The sequence below is a fragment of the Anguilla anguilla genome, chromosome 5 (assembly GCF_013347855.1).
Source record: "Anguilla anguilla isolate fAngAng1 chromosome 5, fAngAng1.pri, whole genome shotgun sequence".
NCBI lineage: Eukaryota > Metazoa > Chordata > Actinopteri > Anguilliformes > Anguillidae > Anguilla > Anguilla anguilla.
The window spans coordinates 6532185-6556725 of record NC_049205.1 but is presented as its reverse complement, the minus strand read 5'-3'; the positions used below and the strand labels follow the sequence as shown (position 1 = coordinate 6556725).

The window sequence follows — 24541 nt, the reverse complement described above, 5'->3', positions numbered from 1 at the left end:
TCTCTCTCTCCATGTTCCCCAGGACTAGCCCCCGCTAACCGCTCTCTCTCTCCATGTTCCCCAGAACTAGCCCCCGCTAACCGCTCTCTCTCTCTCCATGCTCCCCAGGACTAGCCCCCGCTAACCGCTCTCTCTCTCCATGTTCCCCAGGACTAGCCCCCACTAACCGCTCTCTCTCCCTCCCCGCACCCCTAGGACTAGCCCCCGCTAACCGCTCTCTCTCTCCATGTTCCCCAGCACTAGCCCCCACTAACCGCTCTCTCTCCCTCCCCGCATCCCCAGGACTAGCCCTTGCTAACAGCTCTCTCACTCTCTTGTTCCCCAGGACTAGCCCCTGCTAATGGCTCTCTCTCTCCCCACATCCCCAGGACTAGCCCCTGCTAATGGCTCTCTCTCTCCCCACATCCCCAGGACTAGCCCCTGCTAATGGCTCTCTCTCTCCCCACATCCCCAGGACTAGCCCCTGCTAATGGTTCTCTCTCTCTCCACGTTCCCCAGGACTAACCCCCGCTAACTGCTCTCTCTCTCCCCACATCCCCAGGACTACACCATCACCATGTACTTCTTGCAGTCGTGGAGGGACAGGCGGCTGTCCTACACGGGGATCCCCCTCAACCTCACGCTGGACAACAGGGTTGCCGACCAGCTCTGGGTCCCCGACACCTACTTCATCAACGACAAGAAGTCTTTCGTGCACGGCGTCACCGTCAAGAACCGCATGATCCGCCTGCACCCCGACGGTACCGTGCTCTACGGCCTCAGGTGCGAGCTGGGGGGGGGTTGGGGGCTGTAGGGGGTTGCAGGGTCTAATCCGCCCATCACCAGTGCTGTGCCTCTTCCATTCTTCCCTTCCTGTTCAGAGAAAAGGCAGAAAGGGAGGGCTCCACACTGCAATAGTCTACAGTGGTGAACAGGGTCTGGGTCAGGGTCCACTCATGTCCATTTTAGGGTCAGAGTCTGTTCCCATCAATTTCAGGGTCAGGTTCCCTTACAGCCTATTTCAGGTCCCTTCCAGCCGATTTCAGAGTCAGAAGCAGATGCATAAATTACTGTACGATTAAAATGTGCTGCAAAACAAATTCTAAAAGTTGAATTTTGTGGCCCAGGAACAGTTGTGGCCTTAAAGGACTGCATGGTGTCTTTGCCAGTAGCCGGCTCTGCAGAAGTACCTTCAGCCTGACCAGGTGCTACATCAGCTCTGGTGACTGAATAAAATTATGGTCCCTGCCCGGCTTCTGAGCCGGGTTACGTGCTCATAATTGAAAACCAGGCACCTTGAAATCACTTAGTCGATCGATAATTTTGCGGTGAGTGACTATAAATATATTTTTCTCATATTTTGTTTGAAGCTTTCAGTGGCCAGGCGGATGAACTTGGAAAGAAAATCTAAGCTCAACCGGCCCTCTAATAACTGAGGCTTAGAGCCTCTCATCCATGCTAATGAGGAATTCTCTGCTTGCTAGCTGGCTAGCCAGCTGCTAATTTTACTTGTCAAGCTTCCAAACAGGCAATATTCAGACCCCTGAATTGACAGTGCAAATGGAGAAATGAATAATATTAATAATAACATAATAGCCCTGTGATAGACTTGGCGACCTGCCCAGGGAGCATTCCTGCCTCTCTCGCCCAATGCATGCTGGGATAGGCTCCAGCACCCTCCGCGACCCTGACCGGAATAAGCGGGTTTAGATAATGGATGGATGGATGGATGGATGAAATTCATAATAAATTCAGAACATTTTAAATTGAACCCTTTCTAAAACTACATCCCCCCCCCCACCCCATTTACCTAAAAGAGGTCCATTCAGTGGGACAGACATGCTGTGCTAGGATAGGAAGGACAGACTGACAGTCTCAGGGAGCTAAACTCTGCGGCCGTACAGAAAAAAGCGGCTGTGGCTAAAAGCTCGGTAAAGGTCATGGCCTGTGGATATTTATTTTTCGTTGAAAGAATGGGCCTTTCCACCGAGAGTTCGGTTAATTTTCTGTCTGTTGTTTGTTTGTTTGTTTGTTTGTTTGCATTTGCGAGGCATGATATTACAGCAGGAAATTTATGATTTTTTTTTATGCAGTTCCCACGATCTCGTGGCCTCATCTGCAGAGGTCACGCTTATTACAGCATAATAAAATTTTAATGCGCTAACATTTGGATGCTCCTAAGACCTGTTAACAAATGGAAATTTCCGAGATAAATATTTCTTCTGGCCTTTGAATAATTAAGTTGACTCTAGCATGAATAAAATCTGCAATAACCCAAGGATGCCAAGTAAAAATTTCCTTATCTAAGTGGTCGTTTTTAAATCGATAAGATGACCAAATGGTTATTGTGATACAGGTGCAGTATTCATGTTTACATTATTTTTCATGTTCCCTTTGTCCCAGCGTAACTCTCTTTAACTTCAAAGATTTAAACATGACAAATGGCACTGATCTCGCTGTGAGACGCATCCGTCTAAGAGCCAGGACTGTTCGCAATAAGCGACAGTCAGCAATATTGGACAGTAAGCAATAAACTGTGAGGGGCCATGCTGAAATATGAATACAGTCACAGTTAAAGGATGCACAGCCACAGTTAGAGGGTTTATATTCACAGTTAAAGTGTGTATAGTCACTGTCAAATGGTGCGTAGTCACAGTTACATACTCACACTTAAAGGTGCATGGTCACAGTTCACGGTGTTATAATAAAGCACATTCTCAAGTGCTTTGTTGCTTTAATATAACACTTACTACATTTTAAAAATATTAATGACACGTTTTCATTCACTTGAGTGAGTGTGAGTGTGTACATATACTCATCATGGAGTGTGTATGCGTGTGCGTGTGTGTGCATTTGTGTATGCACGTGTGTGTGTGTGTGTGCATGTGTGTATGCACATATGTGTGTGTGTCTTTCTTTTTTTGCAGTCTGCCACATGCTATGTTAAATTAAATCCTCGTACTTGGGAGAGACTTAAGTCACGTGTGCTTGTAATACTCATTGCATATTCAAATACAATTTGGCACAGTTTCCAGGTTATAATGTTAACTTCCCTGGAGGCAGCTGAGCAGAGATATTAATCATATTCAGACAGTATTGACACTTGCCTGTCAGCCGCAATACTCCGCATGAGCGTGCAGATTGGCAGGGATCTGCACCTTGGTTTAGTCTGCGTGAGCACGCAGCATCCCAGCCGGAATCTGCTGGAGCACAAGCACTTTTCAGACGTGCTGCGTTTGCACAGTGGCAAGCCTGGCTGTCCAATACGTCACCCGCTCAGATCCGTCAAAAACCCGCCAATCATGACCTGACGTTCAACGGTCAGCGGGCATCCTGGCTGACAAAAATCAGCGAAAACAGGAAGAGTTGGTGTGTGTTGGAGATTGTTGGTGTGTGTTGGAACTTGCTGGTGCGTGTTGGGACACACTGGTGCGTGTTGGGACTTGCTGGTGTGTGTTAGGGATCACTGGTGTGTGTTGGAGATTGTTGGTGTGTGTTGGAGCTTGCTGGTGTGTGTTGGGACCTGCTGGTGCGTGTTAGGAATTGTTGGTGCGTGTTGGGGATTGCTGCTGTGTGTTAGGGATTGTTGGTGTGTGTTGGCACTCGGTGGTGTTTTGGGGATCACTGGAGTGTGTTGGAGATTGCTGGTGTGTGTTGGAGATCGCTGGAGTGTGTTGGAGATTGCCAGTGTGTGTTGGAGATCGCTGGAGTGTGTTGGAGATTGCTGGTGATCACCTGCATGGAAAGGTGCCCCAGTGTTTGAAGAACCCTGCATTCAGTGTCTTCTCTCCTAAATTTCAACACATCACAGAATGGACAACAAGCAGAATATAGGATAGAAGTTTGAAGGCCATCTTTGCAAGTATTCATTAGTCTTTCATTTCAAGGGATATCTTGGGAATCTATCCTGAAAATGAAAAGAAAGGTATGGCATAATTCTGGTTCTGCAGTTAGTGTTCAGATCTGTAATACCAATCTTAAGTTTGCCATATCATTTAATATGCTTCTCTTCCTCATGATCTGATTCAGTTTAGGAAAAAAGCCGTTGTGAATTTATTTAGGTAGCTGTCTGTTCTGACTACTCTGCTCCATTCAGTCACTTTGTCTTAAACTCCGAGTGAGCTTTTTACTCCAAGGTGACTGACACTGGGTTTTAAATAAATCTTAATCTCTATCTGCTTCAGTATGAGGACGAATAAGAGGTGGCATTGCATAGCCTTGAGATAATACAGTCTCCTTTTAAATAGAGTGGATCAGCAGTACAGCTCTTTCAAAACAATATTCAAATATTTTGGCTGATCCTACTGTTATTACTACTGCCGTACGTATTAATTAATATTCATCCAAGTAATTAAATCTCTTTTTCAAGAGGGGCTAAAACCTAGAACTCAATTCCGTCAGCATCGTAATGGATTAATAGTCATATTAATATATTTGTGTACTGTTATTTCAATGTTCATTCGGGCAATTTTTTTTTATTTTATCAAGCTATATCCTTCTTCCATTTCTAAATATAGCTTAGCCACAGGCCAGGTGAAGGACGGTTCTGTGTTTACGTGGTCCCGAATCACCTGGTGACCTCAGCGGGGCTGATCTGTTCTGCTGCGTGAGTCACGGCCCGGCCTCCATTTTGAGGCAGATCTGAGCATGTGCAGTGCCGCGAGGGCGTGCTCTCACGGAGGGGTTCCTGGCTGCGAGACAGGAAACGAGGTAGGCTCATCTCGATCGATACCCAGCTGCCGAGTTACAGCTGTTGACTGAGATCGGCCAGTTTCCTCTCCTTTGTTGAGTTTACGCTGCTTTTTAAGCCGTTAAATTGTTAAATTTGAAAACGAAAGCAAATCAATTCTGCTAATCTGTTACTCTCCTGCTCAGTCTCTTTGGTGTCTGTCACTGTTGCGCGTGCAGCGACTGGTGACGACAGTGGCATTTTCTCATTGAACGCTGTTCCATACTCGGCCAACTTTTTTTCTTTTTTTTTTGTCAGTTTAGGTTGTTTCATGCTGACGAGTGTTTTACAGTTCAGTTTTGGATGTGTCAAGGTCTCAAACTTTTTGTGTCTTTTTTTTGATGTACTATTTCAGAGTATTTCACAGGGAATTACATAAAGAGGAACAAAAACAATATTTCAACAGGCCCCGGCCCTAACAGTTTGGTTGTCATCACAACCAATCGATATTTCCATTATTTCTATATCAAGGATATTGTTATCGGACGGAACTCCAGCAGGGTAAATCAAAATGGCCACATAATGTGTCTGAATTCATGCAATGGCATGAAACGTATTGATTTTTGAAAATCATACGGCAATATTCTGCTCCTGTAAAGCGTGTGTGTTGCAGTATGCGTCATTTAGATGAGAATTTCTATGTGAAGTCATGACCTATGAAACTAATAGCCTCTGTCTCTCTGTGTGCTAATGCAGAGAAGTTTCAGGACAAACTGAAAGTAGAAATCGTCTCAGCTGTTTACGTTTCTTTTCAACCCATTCATTACTTTTATAATGCCAGGGGTTCAATTTAATATATAAGTAAACTGTGTTTAAAGGTTGACCAAACTAATGGAACTCTTCATTTTGTTTAATGTGTTTGAAGTTTGCTGTAAGATGTAGCTTCCTGGGTTCTCTGGTATTCTTGGGTGGTTGTGAAGTGGTTGTGTCTCTCGTCTCCACCTATCAAGGGCTGCTATGAAAGGGTCATGTGACGTCCATTAAGGCTGTGCAGGAGAGAGAGTTAAGAGTGTATGGGGAGGTTGAAGGCCTGCTTGGCTACTTTCCGGTCCACAGTCGAGTGGCACGTTCCCTGTCAATCAAATCACATCACCACCACCCCCCCCACCCCCCGAATGGCCAATACTCATACAGAGGAACACTGTACCGGTTTGTACAGTATTATTGCCATTCTAGTAATATAAAATTATGCTTATACAGTGAATGCGTGAATATGCACAAACGGACATGCACACACACACTCACACGCACACGCACACAGGCACGCACGCACACGCAGACGCGTCTCTCTCCACTTACGTCTTGTCTGTGTCTGATTACCTGCTGCTTAGCAACCAGAAGGCAGAGAAGCTGGTTATATGAAATAACACAGACAGTCTTTTATGAAATAACACAGGCAGATTTTTAAATAACACAGACAGTCTTTTATGAAATAACACAGGCAGATTATGAAATAACACAGGCAGGTTTATATGACACAGGCAGGTTTATACTGTATGCTTATATGAGATAACAGAGGCCAGCTTGTATGAAATATCACATGGCTTACATTACGGCAGGGATCCCCTAACTGTTGTCGGGGGTCCTCCTGCTTCCCCCAAAGACTGCGCTAACCGAAGAGCCTGAATCCTCTTGATGTCGAACCCGGGCCAGTTTAAGCCCGACCCACCCTGACAGGACGAAGCCAAACGCGTCCTGCCACAGTGCCCTTAAAGCCCTTAAGAGCATTGTGTTGTGTCTGGTGTTAAAAACATGAAATAGTTCAAAGATGAGGGTAGCTACTGCATTAGGGGTATAAAAAAAATAAACAAATTGATCCTGTGCCTCCAGATCAATCAGTGCCCGGCGCGCCGTTCCACGACTCGGTCGTTTACGAAGCGGCGTGCCGGCAGGTGAAAATGAAATCAATGGAATGCGCTGCTGAAGTCGCGGCAATTACACCTAAACGCATTAGCGAACGCGGACGCCCGCGTCATTAAAACCCGCGGAGGACGGCGTCGCGTCTGTGCGGAACGCAAACGGCGAGGGGGCGGCCCGCGCCCGGAAAACAAAACAAACGCCCCTAAGGCTGGAACCACCGGCTGCGGCCCGAGTGCCGACGTAAAATACCTCTCTGTGGCCAGGAACCGGTCTCGTCACCCTGCAGCCTCTCCACCGCCCCTTCTCGCCCCCCACCCCCACCCCCCCACCCGCCCCCTCTCCGCCCCCACCCCCTCCAGGAGGCCAGCGGAACGAGCGGGGCCGCCACAGGGGGCCGCCACAGGGGGCCCCGGTACTTTAAAAATCCCCCTCGGCTTCCGGGAGCAGGGCTGGAGTACCACGCGACGCCGACACTTCCTTCCCTCACTTCAGTCTTCTCCCCTCTCTCTCTCTCTCTCTCCCCTCTCTCTGTCTCTCTCTCTCCCCTCTCTCTCTCTCTCTCTCTCCCCTCTCTCTCTCTCTCTCTCTCCCTCTCTCTCTCTCTCTGTCTCTCTCTCTCTCCCCTCTCTCTCTCTCTCTCCCCTCTCTCTCTCTCTCTCTCTCTCTCCCCTCTCTCTCTCTCTCTCTCTCTCCCCTCTCTCTCTCTCTCTCTCTCTCTCCCCGTTCTCACGGCTTCCTGGCACGGCTCGGGGGGAAACTGATTCAGACGTGTGGCGGGGCTGGAAGTTATTCAGCGACTAAAAATAATGTTATGCGGCGCGATCCGGGAGAGAGGGAGGTATATTTAGGTTCGACTTAAAGGACCTTCGACAATCACCGCGCGTAGTTTAGCAGTCAAGGATCGGCGAGCGTCAACACGACAACACGAACCCAAGCCAAAGGCCCAATCACACCTAGCCCAGACAAAGCCATTCTCGTTCTCAGTTTTACAGTCTCCAGTATTGTAGACGGGGATTACACCCCCAAGTGGATGCACCCTCAAAAGAGTCTCATAATTTAATTGCCAGTATGAATGGACACACCCCCCCAGAAGAGGCTCGTTATTGCCCACACAAACGAATGAGGAAGTGCACGCTTCTCGGCTTAATTACTGTAATTAAGACTCCGTTATTCCTTTCTCTGATTTGCTTCTCAAAACATTGAGCAGGCCAACGGAGTGTTTTGAGTGCGTTTGCCGTTTTGCCTGTGCATTGTTATTTTATTTTTTGGTTTTCTCCCCAAGTAAGAATGTACAGTCGCACTCCTTGAGTCGCCGCTATGGCAACTGTGCCTGTGGAAGGTGTGCTGTAGCTGGACCGCCAGTACACCTCTCAGCCAATGACTATCCAGCACCCTACAGACACCCTACTGAGAGAAGTCTAGCACTGTTCAGGGCTGCTGCTAGCCTGTGGGCAAATAGGGCATCGGTCATGGAAGGAGCTAACGTAACCCTGACAACCCTGGCTTGTGCACGCGTGTGTATGTTTGTGCATGTGTGTATGCGTGTGTGCATGTGTGTGTTTGTGTGTGTAAATGCGTACATGCGTGTGTGTGTGTGTGTGTGCATGCGTGTGTATGTTGGGGGGATGACAGATATTTTTTAATCAGCAAAATGGAGAAATTCCATTCGTTCTCACCGTGCCATAACTCAGCAGCAATCTTCCCCAGTAGCCTGTGCTCCTGACGCACGGGAGAGACGGGCCGGGCGTCATTTGAATGCGTTTGACGGCTCGCCTGCTGGAGCGACAGAGCTGCAGTACAGCGGGCCCATTCTAATGGGGCGCGTCTCTCGTCCTCTCCCAGCGCTTCGCGGACGACGCGGACAAAACGAGGACAGACCGTTGCTGTCAGGGAGGCCAGACTGTGAGTGACGAGACAAAGCAACAGCTCCTCAGATCAGAACCCTGAGTCGAGGGGCCACAGACGCTAGATCCCGCACCGTTTAGGGTTTAATCCCTCATTAATGACTGGGAGGAACAGCCGCATACGTGGGCGGCAGTGTAGTGTAATGGGCCAGGAATTGGTCTTGTAACCGAAAGGTCGCAGGTTCGATTCCCAGGTTGGACACTGCCGTTGTACCTGCATTGCTTCAGTATATATCCAGCTGTATAAATGGATACAGTGTAAATGCGATGTAGAATGTTGTGTAAGTCGCTCTGGATAACAGTGTCTGCTAAATGCCTGTAATGTAACATACTGGAGGGCTTGGAAATGAGGCCGAGCGTTGAGGGAGAGTTGTGTGAATGTTTGTGCCTAACGCAGTGCCGCTGGTCGAGGAGCGGACAGGTAATGGCCTCCAGAGTGTGGAATGAAAAGCGGTTCGATTTGGCTTTTATGATCCCGCTCAGACGCGTCAAAGTTATTTGGATCCTGCTCAAACCCATCTCCAGTTATTTGGATCCTTAATGGGGACATTTTTCAAATGGATTCAGCTTCAGTGGTTTTCGGTTGTGTGCACCGTGCAGAACAGGCGCTTGAGTTTGTCCATGTGGATATCTGAGTATTTTGTGTGTGTGTGTGTGTATGTGTGTGTGTCTGCGTTTGTGTGTGAGTAATGAGTTTGCATGTGTGTGTGTGTGCTTGTGTGGGTGATGTCAAATACACCATGGCAGTGTTGGTCTGGGTTCACTTCTTTATTGTTTCTTTCTTTATAAGATTCTGTTGGATGACTGGACAGATACAGATCAGTATATGGCATTGTCTTTCTCTCTCTCTTTCTCAGGATCACCACTACTGCAGCCTGTATGATGGATCTGCGCCGGTACCCTCTGGATGAGCAGAACTGCACGCTGGAGATTGAGAGCTGTGAGTATCCATGGTATTGTCGCACAGTGATGACATCTCTGCACGACATTTTCCACTCTCTCTGATTATCATGAGCTACATCAAGAAGAGTACCAGCTAGCTAGCACCCACATACTGGCTCAATGGAAGGGATACAATTATAATAAATGAATTTAATCTGTGGACTCAGTTTCATAGTTTTCTTGTAAGTCGTCTAGCTTTTGGTTTGGGAGTCAGACGTGCCATGCGTTTGGGCCAAATGGTAATTCCTAAACAAAGCTGGCCCAGTGAGCTTGCTCAAATCAACTCTCAAAATCACCCTTTTGAGTAAGGGAAAAACATTGGCGATTTCACCGTAATGGGGTATTCCAGAAACCACCACAAAACATCAAATAAGCCGCCATTATTGCAGACCAACCACACTTCAGTGGCAGTATTACTGCTTATTGACATGTTGGTCTGGACTTCTACATTTTTTTTTTTTTACATTATTCTGAAAAACAGTGTCTACAACAGAAGGGAAAGCAGAAGAATTTAAGTCTGATTCACCCAGTTCTGTGATAGCCATTATGAATCACATCAAAGTCTGCTTTACCCAAAGGGACACTTTCACTTTTATTTTCTTTCAGAGTTTCATCTTTTATTTTCAACTGCAAGTTTTGTGATACTTGTCAAGAAAGGTTTATCTGTGCGATACCTACCAAAGATATTTATATCCCTTGGTTGGTGGGACATGGCTGCAGAACCTCCCACCACTTGATCAATCCCTTTATTCCTAGGGTTCAAATCCCTTTCTCTCTTTCTTATTTGTATGGTGTGTGTGTGTGTGTGTGTGTTTGTGTGTGTTTGCTTACGTCTGACCTGTATCCACTTAACACACAGTCTGACCTCGCTCCAATTATTTATAACTGGTGAACACAGAAAATGTCTGCTCATTGAATCCTAAGATATGAATCCTAAGATATTGTTTGGCTGTGTACACGCGGGTTAAGACTTCCTGTAGTTATCTATTTTTAATTTTTGGCTGCTGTCTTTTTCCTTCATTTAAAAAAAAAAATCAATGTCTAGTGTTCCCAGCAGGTGCACCAAGGAAGTGCTTATTATTCGTTTCTGGAACTGGCTGTAAAGCACACCTGTTTATTTATGGTATCACCCAAACGCAGAAGAGCATTATAAATATGTGCGAAGGTAACAGACAAGCAGGCCCATTGGGAGAGAGTGAGGCTTCTTTTGGAGGGAGGACGATGCTGACAGAATGAGCCTTGTTCTCTTGGAAGAAATTCAGCTGGAGATAAAGCCTAGAATTGATTCCTCTGTTTCAAGAGACAAACACACAAACACCTTTTGCCAGAATGCCCAACCTGCTAGTGCATCCTGCTCTGTTGTCTCAAAGGTACAATAATGATTTCAGCAGTCATGTACTTAAGGCATTTTAGTGCGGGACACTCACACCATGATAAGCTGTTTTCATTCCATAGTCCGGTGTCTATATTTACACCTGCTATTCTGTTTTTTTTTTGTGTTTATTTTTTTTCTCTCTCTTTTTTTCAGGTGATATTTTATAATCAACAAGTAGTAGAGAGATTGGGCTGTAATTCTCTCCATTCTATGAACCATTCTGTTAATTTTTGCCGTGCTCATATTTCACAGGGCAATGGTTACTGTAAGATTTTAGCTGATTCCCAGTTTCTGTGCCAGTCTCTAAGGCATTGAAATGAGGAAGCAGTATTTCTCTGAATATGAGGTGGAGAGACTTCACCGTTTTAACATTTTCTTTTTTTAGAAACGCCCGAATAAGTGATTTCCTAGATCCTGGAAAGTCTGTCGCTTCAATTATTAATTCAGCAAGAGTATTTAAATGATTAGCTGTATTCCTCCTGGAAAAGGGGAAGATAAATGTGCTTTAGGCATAGTGAAAAAATAGCATTGAGGATTCCTGTTCTTTTTCTGTTCAGTTCCAGTGCTCCCCCTCACACACAGACACACACACACACACACAGTGTGTATGATTTACAGAAATAAATCACAATTTAAAGTGGCATGAAGTAAAAGTGTAAATGGAATTTTGATCTCAGTTTGACTTAGTTGATATTTGAAGCACACAAGCTGAAGCATATGCACTTATCCACCGCACTGTCAAACCAGTGACAGCTTTCCACACAACATCCCCCACAGAGGAGAGATATATCTCTTTACCCACCTGACTGAGACTTTACGAGCATCTTAGCTGAACTTGAAAAGAACTAATACAGAGGTTTACTGGAAAAATCATCACTGTTTTATTTAAACCCCTCCCTCCTCTAACGGGACAAGGCCTAGTGAGCCCCCTCTGGCAGGAACCTGTCAGTGGAGGACCTGGCCCGGTGCCTCCACCGACAGACCCGCCTCTCGCCTTCAGAGACAGGAGTAGTGCCAGGAAGCCTGGCAGCGTAGGGCCCGTTTGCTGCCAGCTAATGAAGGAGCAGATCGTTTGTTCCCACAGCTTGCACACTCTGGTATTACTCTCCGTCCACACCGCCTGCCACTCACCTGTTCCCCCGCCAAAAAAAATCACCTTCCAAACGGCGGCACGGGTCTGGCACTCGAATCGCCCCTGCCAAAACAAAAAACAACAAAAAAAAAAAAAACGCTTTCCAAAAGAAACAGAGAGCAGAACTGTATTTGTCCTTGACAGGCACTTGTGGCTCACTTCCTGTGCTCTTGGCCTGTGATTGACACGTGATGACACGCCCATGGGCTCGGTGCTCCAGACTAACACAGTGTTCTAGTTCTGTCTGTAGCAGACGTGCAGTTGGCAGAGGGCTGCTGCTTTGTGCAGTTTCAGAGATAATGACACAGGCTGGTAGAGTCCCGGCAGACTGTAATTGCTGAATCATTTTTAATCTGCCGCAGTTCTCCTTGTTTTATTCCCTATCTTTTCATTAACTAAGTAAACATTGTTAAGGATTCATATTCCTTTATTTGTGAGTTGAAGCGCATGCCTTTCTGAGTGCCACAGTAAACTTAGATTACTGTGCGGTTCCCTTGTTAGAAGCTCCGCATTTTTTTCCTGTTTTTGGGGGACTGGTGGCGATTCGACGCTGTGAGACAGACACCTGCCCACTCCAGTGAGACCACGTCATCGTTTTTGGAGACAGCAGTCGCTACTTAACAACAACACCTTCCATGTCCAGGCAGCCCAGAGCACCGTTTTTTTAAGGTGACGTTTTCTTTCCTCTCCAGATGGCTACACTACCGACGACATCGAGTTCTACTGGCAGGGCGGGAGTTCGGTCACCGGCGTGGACAACATCGAGCTTCCTCAGTTCTCCATCATGAACTACAGGACTCTGTCCAAGAACGTGGTGTTTGCCACAGGTCTGCGGGCACGTTTACGTTCAGGCATTTACACATCTTATCCGTCGGCTTACGTTATGCATACAGTCCATTTACATGGCTGTTTTTTTTATGAATGAGGCTGTTGCTGCAGATGGAGCAGGTGTAACTCTCCCTCACCTCGTGTACTTTGTTTGAATTTAATATGATTTGTCTCTGAGCTTATAAAAACGCTATTTCCTGAATCATAACCGCTGTGTATATTTTTAAAAGATGCGTTTCTCAGTTATGCATAGAGTCCTATTTGGCAGGAACCTGACTCGAACAAGGGGGGAAACCCAATTATTACATTACATTACATTACATTACAACAGCTTGGCAGGCGCTGTTATCCAGAGCGACGTACATTAGCGGAGAACATCGGTGTTACTCTCAGGAATACAAAAACGCGGTGTCGCCCAGAAGGCACAGACGCCCATTAATAATCTATAAGTATAATATTAACCTGACAAACAAACGATTTGTGTTGTAGCACCAATTACAGAGCAACGTCTCAGTCAGCAGGCAAGTGAAGTCGTGTCTGCCGGCTGCTGGGAAGCTCACAGAGAGACTTTCCCACGAGTCTCGCTAGCGCGATTCCCTCATTCCATGTACCGCGCTGGCGTCCATCTTGACTCCAGCTCTTCCCCCTTTCAGCTTCCTCTGGCTTCCCCTCACTCAGCTGTGTCTGTGATGACTTTCCTCCCCCCCCCCCCCCCCCACCCCCCCCCCCACCCCGAAGGCTCGTACCCGAGGCTGTCCCTCAGCTTCAAGCTGAAGAGGAACATCGGCTACTTCATCCTGCAGACCTACATGCCCTCTATCCTGATCACCATCCTATCCTGGGTCTCCTTCTGGATCAACTATGATGCGTCAGCCGCCCGGGTGGCCCTAGGTACGTGTCACACTTTTTTTGCATTTTTGTTTTTTATTTTATTATCAGGAACGACATCCACAGCTCCGCTTTCCTTTGTAATTCTGTGTGCCAGGTTTCTTCTAGCTGGACATTTTACTGAAATGACACAGAACCTAACTCAGGGGTACAACAACAGGGGTCTGACCCTTCTATGATTTGAGCCTACACTATATTGGTGCTCCTCTAACTCCTTACCTGTAGGGGATACAGGTGTTCTCCCCGGCTGCTCCTGCGCTGCCATCCAGGTGTGCACAGGTGTGCTCGTTACTGTTGGTTATTGTGAGATGCTGGCTTCAGTGTCCAAACTGAAGCCACATGTGCACTGAATGTGCACTGAACCAGCCCCCCTCTCCCCCACTGAACCAGCCAGTCCCCCCCTCCTCCCCCCTCCAGAACACCAGAACGGTCTCGCCACCACGGACTGATGGTCTGTGACTGCAGCAGTGGGCTACGCTCTTCGATAACAGCTCTAAGCTCCCCTCCCCTCCCCTCCGTAATCCCATAATTCTCGGCAGGCTGTGACTGAACGGACAGCACGTGCCCGCACTCCCTGTCCTCGCAGGCAGCTGACCTTGACATCCCGCTGAGGATTTCGCTCAATAACAAACGCCTTTTCCGGAATGAAAAAGAAAGTTTGGCGCGAACTGTCAAGTCTGGCCGTGAACGTGTTTGGGAAGAAAAGGGCGTCCCTCGCCAGCGTGAAACAGGCCCTTCTGAAGTTGAAAGCGGAGGAAGCGTTCCATAAGATCAGAAAGCTGGAGAACGGTTCAGTTAAGGTGGCGGCTTTATCTGACCGTGTCCTGGGGCCGTAGGGAGGCGGCCATCTTGTTCTTGTCACTTGTTAAAAAACAGAGGTGTGCAGGGCCGCACATGGGGGGGGGGGGGGGGGGGGGGGGGGGGGTCAGGGGGGGGGGAAACTGGGACACTTTGTCCCAGGCCTGTGTCCGTTAGCGGGTCCAGGATACAGGGTTTGAAATATATTGGGGGGAGGGGTTCCCATGCCTGAGAATTTATGGCTGCGGACATGGAGGTGTGTGACAGGGAAATATGTGCAAAAAAAACCAATTTACTGGTTATCTCAAATGACAAAATTCAGACTGTCAACCCCCGCCCAAATTATGAAAGGCCCCTGAGGGTCAAGAGCGCCTAAACACTTCAGAGTTTTATCGTTTTAATGCAGGAACCCTGAGACAAGTGTTTATTATGCGCTGAAGTTCCATGCAGCGGCTCTTATCTAACTGTGCACAAGGAGCCTATTCAGGAGCTGACTTCATTTCGAGAGAAGCGGTCCTCATATACCTCAAGATAATAACAACCGCTGATTGAATCCAGTCTTTTGTTTAGTTTGTCACTGATCGAAAGCAATGCTGAAGACTGACCGAGGAAAGCGGCTGAGCTTTGTGCATAGAAACGTTTTTGGGTTTAATTCTTTACAGAATCTCGCAATGGAAATGTTGACGCTTTTATTTTTTTATTTTATTTTGTATTGATTCCCTCACTGGAAACTTTTAATTCTGTTTAGTTTTTTTATTTCATTCCTCAAGGTTGAACTCGACCATTTTATGTACAAGTAAATGTTCAGAATTCTTCACAGGAATTGATGACAGCAGTTTTCTCTCCTTTTTGGAAATGTGCTTGGGTATGGGTTTTTCAAAAGCACACAGCAAGCGGATGTTTTGAGACAAAGCAGCAGGGTGGAGCCAAAATTGTGCAGGATCAAACCTGAGGAAACAGATTTATACCCCAGGGTGCTTCGGGTCGTCCTGAATCGAGGAATTTTTTTTTTTTGTTGTTAAATTTGTGCATTTCTGTGACTTAAAACCAAAACAGCAAACACTGAAGCAGTGTAATCCAAATGAGTCAGCCTCTCCTTTCCTGGGCGACACACTGGCCAATCATGCAGAGCCTGGTGAGCATGCTCAGGACCAGGGTTGAGAGCCACCGATTTAGAGACTGCAGGAGATGGAGGAGTTATGTTACATTACATTACATAACATTACAGGCATTTAGCAGACGCGCTTATCCAGAGCGACTTACTCAGCATTTACATTGCATTACATTCCATTTATACAGCTGGATATATACTGAAGCAATGCAGGTTAAGCACCTTGCTCAAGGGTACAACGGCAGTGTCCTATCTGAGAATCGAACCTGCGACCTTTAGGTTAAAAGACCAGTTCCTTACTCTTTATACTACACTGCCGCCCATATATTTTTGTAGCATTTCTGTGATGCTGCTTTGTCAGGTGTTTTTTTTTTCTTCACTGGCTGCTGCCGCGTCACCTAAATTGCTGTTAATTCTCCGTACCTTGGCTGGCGGCAGTGGAATTAGGCCTAATTTGCTTCTGAGTGCAGTTCAACGGCAGTGCGCTCATTTGAGAGGGTAAACCTGCCCGTGCCCAGAAGTCAAGAGGTTCGAGTAAGTTAATTAGCCGCATTAGGGCTTTGAGTTTCATTTTTTCCCTGATCATGTGACACGCAAACAGCACCCCTTCTTGGCAGTCTGATCGGAATGTGTCTCCACATTAAACTGCGGATGCAGACATGTCTGAAAGATTGTGTTTCAGAACTCCTTCTCAGCTCTTTTCTGGTCTCGTAATGTCAAGGTCCAGGTTGCTCTAGGTGCTCTCCCGTTCCAACTCTCCAGACTCGAATGCCTACACCCTCTGTGTGATTTTCATCGCTGCTGAAAGTCTATCGTTTAAGCACCACAGAAATGTCTTGTTCTATCAAGAGCGTGAATGAAGGTTTCCACACATTTTCTCATGAGAGATAGTAAGCTTTGAAAAACACTCCACTCTGGGATGAACCAATAGGAGACTGCTATTGGGGATGGACCAACACTTTTATTTATTTATTTATTTTTGCGTTGCCATGGCCACAGTTGGGACTGTCAATCACAGCACACGAGAGTGACAGGAGTGCGTTCCTCTCGTTCACTGAGACGGCAGGAGGGTGACGTATCCCAAGATGCACAGGAGCAGGGCGCTTTAACGGGACCCTACCCCGCAAAGATTTATTCGGCCCGATGTGTGGTCTGTGAGTGCTTGTGCTGTTTTAGAAGCGGCACTGTTTCCCATCCCCGGATATTTCACTCAGATACGGGCTTCAGGTCCTGACGACCCAGCCGTGCTATCATTAACGTTAACTCCAACAGAAGAGCATTTGACAGGAACATATTCCCACAGCTGATAAGCCTTTTGTGCATCGTGTTGCGCTTGATATAAGGAAAGGAGGAACATATTTCAGCAGCGAGGCAAGCAGCAGTACTGAGACACCGTTAGGTTTTATGTTTTAATCCAGGCTGAAGGTTGTGTAGCACCTTTGACGCAGAGGTACTAAAATTGACTTAAATACTTTAATTTTCTCTGTGTATTCAGTTGGGGAATTAGTTGAGTATAATGTGAGGTATTTTTCCAAGGTGATAAGGATAACAGTACTAAGAGTTCTTTAAGAAAAACAGCTATTTTTTGCTTATTATTTTCAAGGTTGCACTGTTAACAGCATTAAGACAAAGGTTTATATCAGTGTTGACCCTGAAAATCATCAGTCTGCTCCTCTTGTGGAAGGCTCTGGGGTTTTCAGAATAGGTAATTTGTTCCCACAATAATCAAACACATCCAGCAGGGGGCGTGCCCACTCACATCCCCCTCAAACTGAGACCCAAATTGTTTCCCCCCCCCCCCCCCCCGACCAGGCATAACGACGGTCCTGACCATGACCACCATAAACACACACCTGCGCGAGACCCTGCCCAAGATCCCCTACGTGAAGGCCATCGACATCTACCTGATGGGCTGCTTCGTCTTCGTCTTCCTGGCGCTGCTGGAGTACGCCTTCGTCAACTACATCTTCTTCGGGCGGGGCCCCCACCTGCAGAAGAAGGTGGCGGAGAAGGCCGCCAAAGCCAACAACGAGAAGAACCGGCTGGAGGCCAACAAGGTGCAGGTGAGTGGGGGCCTATTTACGTTTGCGTCATTTACCCCGGGGGCCACCGGTGAGGTTCTAAATAAACGTTGCCTTGGCAACCGAGGCGAACGTCTCAGACTTCTCTGCGGTTTCAGGAGCCAATGAGGAGCCCCGCTGTCTTCGGAGTCCGGGTCGGGCGAAGCATGGGGCGTTTCGACCTTGCTCCCCGCTTACCGTGTGTGACCTCTCCCGTACATCCCATTCTAAAATAAGCCAGAAATACTCAAAGCGTGAAAAGAGAACAATGTAATCTGATCCTTTTTTTTTTCTTTTTCAAATTATTGGATCGTCAATCATTTTGGGGTTGATTGAATCAGTCCCTTCAGTTCCAAAGCTTTGAAGGCCTCTCTGACTATTTTTCTGTTTCAGACAAAATACAGTAAATATCTAGTTATTAGGCCCTATCTTATTAAGTATATGCCCCCATTCCTGCTACACTCAGGTGCAGAGGGGCATTCATTGTGTCTGTCTATATCTGAGATGGGGGAAATAAAATTGATCTGAGCTACACTTGTCATCAGAAGCCCCCCCTCCAAGCCCCCTGAACTACTGACATTTTCGAGTGTAAAATGAACTGCTGTGAACCTGGTCCAATTAGCAGATCGCTTTAGTAATTTAGCCAGTCTTCCTGGAACAGTGGTGGGAAAGGTAAGTGCAGAATCGATGCTAACTGGAGGCTTTTTAAAGCAAGCATACGCTTACACAACACAGACTATAGAAACATTTGTACGGTCAGCAGGGTTATCCTGTTTCACATGCAGAAACAGAATGTTTACATTAGTGAACAATTAGTATTTCGGCGTCAACAAAGTAGCTGTGCGCCATTGGGAAACTTTCAGAAAGTAGAGAGTTTTGAAAGCATGAACTATGATTGTGTTTGGGTTTAATTTAATTAAGGAAGGGTCCGTTTTGCATTTTTAAACATCTGCTATTCCTTATGATGAGGTGTGGTAGTGTAGACTAGCCTTGTGTAGAATAGACCTGAAACGTTTAAAATTTGATTCTAAAGACCATATAAACACAATAAATAATGGAGTATTTTACAACCACTAACCCAGGGCTACAGTATTACGTATAGGTTTTTTTTTTTTTTTTTTTAAGTTTTTTATCCTCAGCCCTCTTGACCTCTGACCCTTCCAAGATTCCTTTAGGCTCAACCAAAAAATGGCCTGTGCAGCTAAATTAAATAAATATCACTGGAGACTTTAAAACCTGTTGAACATTGATCTATTAGAAAACTCGACGCAGGGAACATTAGTCCTTCACGGAGGCAATCGGGCAGAGGTAATTCCATTTCATTTGCTTTAAGCGGACATCAGAATGATCTATGAGACCATAAGAGATGCTCTATTATTACACTAAAACAGCCGGCTCTAATATCCAACCCATAAACAGATGTGATTGTTTTGACAGGCAAACAGATCTTTCATTCTTGGATATTACGGGCCTGGGTAATGCTCCCATTGGTTTTGCTATTATTAGCTGATGTCATAAATGTGTTCATTTAGGGCTTCGGGGAGCGTGTCTTGCTGAAACCATGTTCGGTGGTGCATTGCGACTTCTACAGCACAGTGTTCCCATCGCTGTACTGGGGCATTGGGTTTCTGTCTGGACCAGGGGGAAGAGTGCCCCCTACTGGCCGACTAGCAATTCCAGCCGCAGTTTGGTGCTGCAGAAGGTCCAGGTGCTGAGCTTCAGCTGTGTGGCTGAGCTTCAGAACTGTGGCTCAGCTTCAGCTGTGTGGTTCAGCTTTAGCTGTGTGGTTCAGCTTCAGCTGTGTGACTGAGCTTCAGCTGTGTGGCTCAGCTTCAGCTGTGTGACTGAGCTTCAGCTGTGTGGTTCAGCTTCAGCTGTGTGACTGAGCTTCAGCTGTGTGGCAGAGCTTCAGCTATGAGACTGAGCTTCAGCTGTGTGGGTGAGCTTCAGCTGTGTGGTTCAGCTTCAGCTGTGTGACTGAGCTTCAGCTGTGTGGTTCAGCTTCAGCTGTGTGACTGAGCTTCAGCTGTGTGGCAGAGCTTCAGCTGTGTGACTGAGCTTCAGCTGTGTGGCAGAGCTTCAGCTGTGTGACTGAGCTTCAGCTGTGTGACTGAGCTTCAGCTGTGTGGCAGAGCTTCAGCTGTGTGACTGAGCTTCAGCTGTGTGGCTGAGCTTCAGCAGAGTCCCACTCTCTCACACCACACAGCAGCAAATTCTCCTACGACGTACACACACACACTCACACACTCAAGCATGTATGCATACACTCACACAATGTTACTACCTGATTAAACTGGTTACTACTGTACCTGATTTTTCCTTCAAAGGGAAAAACTACATTTCTGTCAGATAATCTGAATTTAAGATTATAGTATAAAGGGGGCTCTAATAGCTGACATTACATTAAGCATTTATTCATTTCAATAAACTGGTTATAGTGAGCTCCTCTTTATGAATGACAAACCCCAATGTGCCTTTACAATGCGACCACAGCTGCTCAGTTTCAGGTGCCAGTTACAGCAGCTAATACACATTTAGTCCACGGCACCAAGGTGCTCGTACGTGGAGTGAAGTGACGCGGATGTAAATAATCTCAAAAGAGATTTGTCCACCGCTGCTCTGAAATGCACGGGGAAATTTACTCGCTCTCATTATTCTACCTGTCAGAGTGATGAATATTAAAACTTAGTAATGAATTCCTGGCCCAAATTACGGAGCCAAATGGCCCAGGGACTCTGGGGAATGGCGCCATTGTAAAGGACACGGTATGAAATCAGATTAGACTGGGCTGGATTGGGTCGCACTTCACAGATGGGCCATACCAGGGGCCCTGCAGGTCTCCAGGTCCTACGGTGGCCTCAGGAAGACAAAAAACATGTTATATTCAAAGTATATTAATACAGCATATATTTCTATTTGCAATGTAAATACGCTTTGTTTATATTTCTATGTGCTATTATCAGACCTGGGTCAAATACGTATTTGTTTTGGATTCAAATACTTTTCTGTTCTTTACTGATCTTATCTGGTACTGGAACCAATGAAATACTCTCAAAAAGTGCAAACCCCACCTTCTGGTCATATTGGCAGCCTCAATTACACCAGGCAAGTGCACAGAAAAGTGTTTGAATCCAAAACAAATACGTATTTGACTCAGGTCTAGCTATTATACATTATATTTTTTTCTGACTTTTAGATAAAATAAAGCATGTGTGGTCGCAGTCAGGAGGGCTTTGTGGATGGCAGGGGACTCTCTGCAACTACCTGGCTTATGAAATATAAATTGCACAAATATCGTCCATGTCAATCTGTGTTTGGTTCTGTATTGCGTGTGTGGCTTATAGGTCACCTTACCTCACCTAGGGCACCTCACCCATCTGTACATAAAACCAGGCCATGAGCTGTGCTCCCGGCCAAAAGCAAGCCAAGGTTGTGAGCTGGTATAAAAAAAGGGGGACAGGGGACAGGGGGGGGGGGGGGGGTGTTAAGTAATGCAGCTTTCGATTGAGGGGGACAGGTACAAATGCGTGTCCCGCAGGGAGCTGTGTGGGAGAGATAGAGCACACGTCAGAGAGAGCCGAGCGCCGGTGTGTGTGTGCGTGTGTGTGTGTGCGTGCGTGTGTGTGTGTGTGTCTCTATTCTGGGTCCTCTCTTCGTTCAGAGCGGGCTAATCCAAGGAGCCCTCCACAGCGATAAATCACGCGCAGAAACGGTTTGCTAAATAGAGCTCGTAAATTAGAGCACGTCTCTTCTTTTCCAGACGTGTTTGGGTCTCGCTTTTTTCTTCTTTTTTTTTTTTTTTTTTTTGGAGGGGGAGGCTGCGGTACGTCTCGTCTCGTGTGAGACGGTCAATCGGGCCGAATTCACTTCTCAGTCCAGAACGGGCTTCTGTCTTACGTTTCTCAGTGGGTGGGAGAGATGTTCCAGTTGAGGGCACTTGAATGTTAGAGTAAAATGTATAATATAAAATGCAGCCGCAATGTTTTATATTTTCTGGAGTGACGGAAATTTGCCCTGAGTGTGTTGGAGAGGGGTAGGACAGGGTACTGAAGGGGTTAGAGGAGGGGGGGCTGTGGGCTCAATACCTTTATCAACATGGTCTGCACTAAAAAGTCACCCCTTGGCGAGAGGAGCTTAATTAGCATTGTTAGCTTCTGTTTGTCAGAAGGGATTATGACTCTCACAATATGACCCCCACCCCTTTCCCTTCTCCCTCCTCCCAGGTGGACGCTCACGGCAACATCCTCCTGACCAAACTGGAGATCCAGAACGAGGTGAGCGGCTCGGACATGCTGGCGGGCCTGGGCGACCCGCGGGCCACCATGTTCTCCTACGACAGCGCCAGCATCCAGTACCGGAAGCCCCTGGCCAGCCGGGACCTGTACGGCAGGCCCGCGGCCGACCGGCCCGCCGCGCACAAGAAGGGCCGCCTGCGGAGGAGGGCGTCCCAGCTCAAGGTCAAGATCCCCGACCTCACGGACGTCAACGCCATCGACAAGTGGTCCCGGGTCATCTTCCCCATAACCTTCACCTTCTTCAACCTGGTCTACTGGCTGTATTACGTTCACTAGTGCGGCCACTGCTCCGGCCAATCGCCCTGCTCCATTTCCCCTTTATTTATTTGGGTTTTATTTACACTCGATACCTAATGGACTGCCATGTGATAAACAATAACTACAATATGAATATATAGTGGTGAGGCAAGTATCATATTCAGCCAGTGTTAATTCATTCAACTTGTCATAAATTTACTTCGAAAACGGGGTATGCAAAAATGTTTCTTTTCACTGTAAATATGTATTTAGATAATGGGAAATAATGGGAAAAAAATTTAACCAATAACTAAAGACTAATAATTTACCTTTCCTGTCACTGTGTCCCATCACATCAGTAGCATAGCATAAATGAACGTGGATTTTATAACGGAGAAACCGCAGAATATCCTTTTGAGGTAATTGGTGATAAAGACTGCCGATACCGATCGAAAATATTGCCAAAATGGACGATGTGACTACATTAAGCTGCGATGAGGACTAGGGGAATTCCATTCTCATTATAGTAGCTGTTTCTTGTTCTGCGTGTGATTAAAACACCATTATATATGTTTTCAAAACAATAATAGAATGCTGAATCCAGTGTGGTATCGTGTTACCGATGTCCTATGAAAAAAAAAAAAAAGGAAATTGTCTAAGCCAGTGCTGAAATTCCATCTCATCATCCAGAGGTGGCACCTGGTGTCTTTTCTGTTTGTTTATTTTTTGTGTGACACATGATTAGCTGCGGCTTCCAAATAATTTGTACAGCCATCACTCGATTGCAAATGCAAATTACTTTTCCTGTTTTTTTGCCGTCTGCTCATTTCCTCCATCCTAAAGATTGTGAGATCAGTAGTTTGATGCCTAGCTCGTTTATCTAAAAACCATTCCGTGTTTTTGGAGAGAGAGAAAATATATATAGCATTTAAATATATGACTGATATCAATTGGAATTTACTAATCGCAAAAGTTTAGATAAATTTGTATGTATTCTCACAGTGTCTGTGAGTATGTAAATTTTAATTTTCTTTAAAAGAAATCAGGTATAGAATGACTTATGATGTCACCATGCCATGCTTTCAGAAATCATATAGAGAATACATAGACCCTTTTAATATTATATATATCATATTGTTCCTGTTTCAAATGAATCCAGCCTACGGAGTTCTCAGAGGGACCCCTAGATTTGTAGATCTGTCAATTAAAATTCTTTGATTTGACTGTTCCTCAGAGAAACATAACAATTAGGCTTGTAAATAAGGAAGTTTGATATCCTCTGTTTGAAATCCCCGTTGCCATATGAGACTGCACTTTAATACGATCACATTTATTTGTACCATCTTAATTATAATTGCTTCGCGAGATACCTCAAGGCATTCAGTCTGACAAGACGATTCATTAATGTGCAAATATGAATCTTGCTTTGTGTCTGACACTATTTTCAAAGGGGTGCGTCTAGTCCCAGAACATCTTTACTGAGTCAACTTATAAGATTGACTTTAAGCACAAACAACACTCTTGAGTGTAGGACTGAATAAGAACTGAAGTGAATTTTGAAACTGAACAGATAAGAGATGAAGAGACTGATCAGATCCCTCTGTGAATACCACCGGTGGGACAGGGGAGAAGCAGGGGCCTGCTCCCAAATCTGTTTCCAGACCCATGGAATCCCTGAAGGTGTCCTACTGGGGTATTCAGCAAAAAAAAAGTTCCATTTTAACAACATTTTGTTTATGTTCTCATAATTCCTAAGTCACATGCAGTATTTCAAACTTTCAGGGTCTAGCCTTCCTGTGGCAACATTAGCGCTTTTGTGCATCGTTAATTTGATAACGGCCCATTTTCGCATCAAACTGATTATTTGGGTTCGGAGGGGGGACGCAGGAACATCTTTTGTTCAGAAGCCTCAATTATTCTCAACCCTAAAACTGGCAGTGCAGTTTCACTGGCAAGGCAACTGTATCTGGAGTAGTGGCCCATCAGACACTATATGTGTTACCATGGTTTCACAGGGGGAAAAAAAACAGAACAACTGAAAAACAAGGCAAACCCAGCGATGCTTACATGGGACGCAGCAAATATCAACTCACTCTCCTTCCTCACGGCTGAATATTGTGCCTTCAGAAAAGAATCAACAGTATTTTCACAGGGTTAAAACTTATTACCAGTGTTTAGAGTTTAAAAAAACGAAACGAAAACTTGCACTTTTTAAAAAAAAGAAGATATAAAATAAGTGAGGTTACTTGTTGAATTTTATTGTGCTGTCTCTATGTGTGTATCCAGTAGCTACCAGGCATCCAAGTATTACAAAGACAATCTGTTTATACGATGACAAAATCCCTTTTTAGAGTTTGTGCTTCTGTCACTGTCAGTGTCAGTGTTCTTGTTATTTTTGAAGCA

The 24541-nt window shown here is 46.0% G+C and overlaps 1 protein-coding gene and 1 long non-coding RNA gene across 4 annotated transcripts in view; one reads left to right on the top strand and one right to left on the bottom strand.

The window, feature by feature from the left end:
• Positions 1-24320, top strand: part of gabrb1 (gamma-aminobutyric acid type A receptor subunit beta1) — a 52753-nt gene extending 28433 nt beyond the window's left edge. For all 3 annotated transcript variants that reach the window (XM_035419626.1, XM_035419625.1, XM_035419624.1), the window contains 6 exons: positions 542-762; positions 9330-9412; positions 12614-12748; positions 13488-13640; positions 17359-17609; positions 21830-24320. In XM_035419626.1, the coding sequence (XP_035275517.1) occupies positions 557-762; positions 9330-9412; positions 12614-12748; positions 13488-13640; positions 17359-17609; positions 21830-22177 (1176 nt within the window). In that variant the 5' untranslated portion in view covers positions 542-556 and the 3' untranslated portion in view covers positions 22178-24320. The remainder of the gene's footprint in view (positions 1-541; positions 763-9329; positions 9413-12613; positions 12749-13487; positions 13641-17358; positions 17610-21829) is intronic.
• LOC118228255 lies at positions 676-13973 on the bottom strand. Its single transcript, XR_004765432.1, has 3 exons — positions 13857-13973; positions 11921-11984; positions 676-852 (listed from the first exon to the last, which is right to left on the bottom strand). It is a non-coding gene; the product is annotated as an uncharacterized LOC118228255 (long non-coding RNA).
• Positions 24321-24541: the final 221 nt, after the last annotated feature.